The sequence below is a fragment of the Pocillopora damicornis genome, chromosome 13, assembly GCF_964200805.1.
Source record: "Pocillopora damicornis chromosome 13, jaPocDami1.2, whole genome shotgun sequence".
Classification (NCBI taxonomy): Eukaryota; Metazoa; Cnidaria; class Anthozoa; order Scleractinia; family Pocilloporidae; genus Pocillopora; species Pocillopora damicornis.
This window is the reverse complement of record NC_142682.1, coordinates 6,445,748-6,449,236: the sequence shown is the minus strand read 5'-3', so window position 1 is coordinate 6,449,236 and position 3,489 is coordinate 6,445,748. Positions and strand designations below refer to the sequence as shown.

The 3,489-nt window shown below is 40.1% G+C and overlaps 1 protein-coding gene across 1 annotated transcript in view; it reads right to left on the bottom strand.

Moving 5' to 3' along the window:
- Nucleotides 1-902: 902 nt before the first annotated feature.
- The window catches only part of LOC113683749 (bone morphogenetic protein 1), a 20,530-nt gene continuing 17,943 nt past the window's right edge, over nt 903-3,489 (bottom strand). The window contains exons 5-6 of the mRNA XM_027201031.2: nt 2,177-2,569; nt 903-1,377 (exon numbers count right to left, since the gene is read on the bottom strand). Coding sequence (XP_027056832.2) covers nt 1,289-1,377; nt 2,177-2,569 — 482 coding nt within the window. The 3' untranslated portion in view covers nt 903-1,288. The remainder of the gene's footprint in view (nt 1,378-2,176; nt 2,570-3,489) is intronic.

The following is a 3,489-nucleotide window of genomic DNA, read 5'->3' as shown; positions in this document are numbered from 1 at the left end:
CGGAGACCTCCAAAGAAAGTCCTCCACCCACCCAGCCCATCTCAACTGGGAAGCATTGAATGCTGAAAAAGCCCAAATTTGAAAACTAAACAAAAAAAAAGAGTGTACAGAGAAACTGGAATTTACCTTTTATTTTGATGTGAACTAGTCAAGCATAAACTACAGTTCGTCTCGAGGTTGTACATAACCTCTTGGATTTTACATATAGACCTTTTACACAGATTTTCCAAAAGGTTTCTGAGTGATTTATTACAGCTATTTTCCTCTAGTTTATACCGGAAACATTTGGCCGTGTTCATAACATTTTTATTCTGGTTCAGAGAGCTAAGAAAAATAATGTACTCATATGAAAACTTTGTTTTTTCTCTTGTCTTTGAAATAACAAAAAATCCGTGCCGAAGAAGTTTAATTAGCATCTAAAATTGGATAAGGATATTATTATTAAATAAGATACATAAAATGTAGTGTGTCTTCCGAAACTTCCATATTTCTTATGCGATCAGTGGGCCCGTGTGCGTGTAACTGCCTATGTTTTTACGTGGTTGTTACTTTGTTGTGGTTTTATTATTTTTTTCACAAAATTTATGTGCTGAAATACAGTACTATAACCTCAGCAGATATTAGGGTACTCTTAGGTGACCAGGACGTCAAAGGAGTGATGTCTAAATTAAGCACTTGACTCTGAAACAAAATAATTTTATATTCTTCACGTTCTGTGTTCTTCAGTAAACATCTTCCTGTGGAAGGTATGAGAGCGAGAATAAATTACAGTTTATGACGTCAGGAGTTTGGTGGATTCTTCATAATGACGAAGGGCATGCCCGTCCAAAAAGTAAAAAATAAAAGACTCGTCTAGATGATTTGCATTTATTAATAAAACCGTGAGTTTTGCACAGCACTTTCACACGTGACTTCATCGGAAAATTTTCAACAGCGTTACTTTTAAACGACTAAAACGTCAATTTTTAACACGCAATACTAATCAGTCTGGTTATCTGGTTGTTGGCGTCGAGCATTTGGAGGCATCATGCGGTTCCGCCACTGTCATTCTCCTCGAGCGCGCACACGCACCAAAGAAGACGTCAGCTATCTAGCCTGGAACTGACAGAACACTTAAAAAGAAACTCTCCGATTTTTAAGTTGTTGGTATTACGTTTAATACAGATCAACCTTGTACATTCAAGTATAAATTCACGTTAAAAAAACTAAGTAATTTTTATGAAATTGTGCTAGGGAACTGAAAGGGATGTAAAATTTTGAAATCCTGCTTGGTACTCAGTTAATGAAATTACAACACGCTGTTCTTTGATGCGACCACAAGCAAAGCGGAGAGGAAGAGCAGAGTAAGCGGGCTGGAAACAAATAATCTTCCTTGGCCTGTAAAATTCAAGACAATGAAAAAAAGTCAGAGTGTAATCTTCTTTTAACACTTTCTAAGGTGAGTCATTTCTGCTCCTGAAGTTCCTGCTCAACACGTCATTAGAGAGTTTCAGATTTATGTTCGGTGTGTTAACCGTAAACGTCAAACCGTGGTTAGTGGTTAGAGGTTAGAATTTAGAAGTTTCAAAACCGCTGGAGTTTGGTCACGTGACTCCTAACGGTTTGCGGTACGTTACACGTACTGATTCAGTAAAAAACATACTTCTAAAACTCTCTATTGCAATTATTTGACGCTGAGGAAATGAAGCAAGTCGATTCAAGCGATGAAAACACGGTTTGCATCCTTCTCTAGCTCACTTCCTATTTAAAAAAAGCTGGGAGAATCTAGAAATAGCCGAGTTGGTGACGCAAACCTCTCTCACCTGGAAAACTTTTGCGGTGTCTATTCGAATTCATTCCTCTGGAAAACATACAAGCCATAAACGTAACATTTAGGATTGATATGGCTCGGAAAGGACTTCCCGCCTTCAGAATCAACCCTAAATGGGGTCGGAGGGGAGGGAAGGGGGAAGGGGGAAGGGGTGGGGGAATTCATTGTCTAAGTTTGATCATGTCTTTGAGAGGTCAGCAGAGGCTGATATGTGACGTTGAGAAACATCCCTTTTGCAGCCGCGAGAAGCGAGAATGTACCACAGCGACACTTTAAGAGGAGAGCCCTCTTGCAGGCTAACTCCAAAAAGCATCGCAAGCAGTCCCGAGAGAAGTCCCGTCGCCACGAGAGGTTTTTATACTTCACCTGCTTTAAAGGTTGCTTTGAATCCCTTGTACACTGTGGTAGAGTTGCTGTTACTCTTGAACTGAACCCAAACGATGTTCCCTTGACTCTGTATCGAACTCGGTTTTGTACTTCCACACAGGCGGTTGGTCAGAATTGGACCGTACTCACCAGATATTGATTTAGGATCACCAAGCACAACGTATGCATCACGGAGCTCAACATAGTCATTTTGGCAGTCCGCGCTGTCCTCCAGATTGAACGAGACAAAGTCTATCTGGACCTGCCTTCCTTCAGGAACAATTAAAAACCATTGTTCTTTGTAATTTGAAGGGTAATCATCGGCGCCAGCCTTTGGTGTGCCAAACGTAATAGTTTCGTCTTCGGTGGCATTCAGATAGTTTACGTCTCCCTCTGCAAAGTAGATTTAGTTTTTTATTATCAAATTATCCTGTTATTCTTCCCCACCGACGCAGCACAACAGTTTGTTTAGAAACTTACCTCCTTTATTTAGTAGCTTTTTACTGTTTGAAAGTTAGAAAAAAAGAAGAAATGCTTGTTTTGGTTTTTTTTATTTTCATTTGAGAAAGTAGTGAGAATTCAAATAGCTGCATTACTAATGAAGATAGTTGTGAACTCACTGTTGTAAACTTCGAGACGTAATTTCTTGATTACTTTTATTGATTCGCACTTACTACCACATCTAACTCGTATCGTAAAACCTGAACTTTGTAACTCCTCATAAAGCACTCGTCTTCGCTTCGAAAAGGTACTAATCAAAGTCTATTATGTACATATGATTATATTACTTGGCTCACGTGTCCGTCAATCAACAAAATCACTTCTGCACTGTACAAACAAAACAATATATCTCGTTACGTTAATCGTTCTCGCGGACGTCTCGCGTGGGACGTCTCAATGTTTCTTACACTCCCCTAGTTATCTCGTGACAGCGAATAACTAACTTATTTACACAATGTTCAGTTGTCTTCGCAAAGCTTCTCCAGTGGCTGCTGCAACACGTCTCGGCCTTGTATTCTGATCCACTGGTTGAGTTTCGTTAGTTGCTGTAGCTCGCGGCTGAACCTTTACTTCGATCGGCACTAAATGTTGTACGACTCTTCTTAACAGAGAAGGACGTCCCGTATCACTGACAGCTTTCACAACAGCCGCTCGAACATTGCCATCTCTTCCGGGGATAAGTTCTTCGACCTTTCCAAGCTTCCAGAAGGCTCTACTCGTCGAATCATTTTTCAACAAGACAAGGTCTCCAATTGAAATACGTCGTTTGTTGATCCCCTTTGATTCAACATGAGATCGTTCCTTTAACTCGA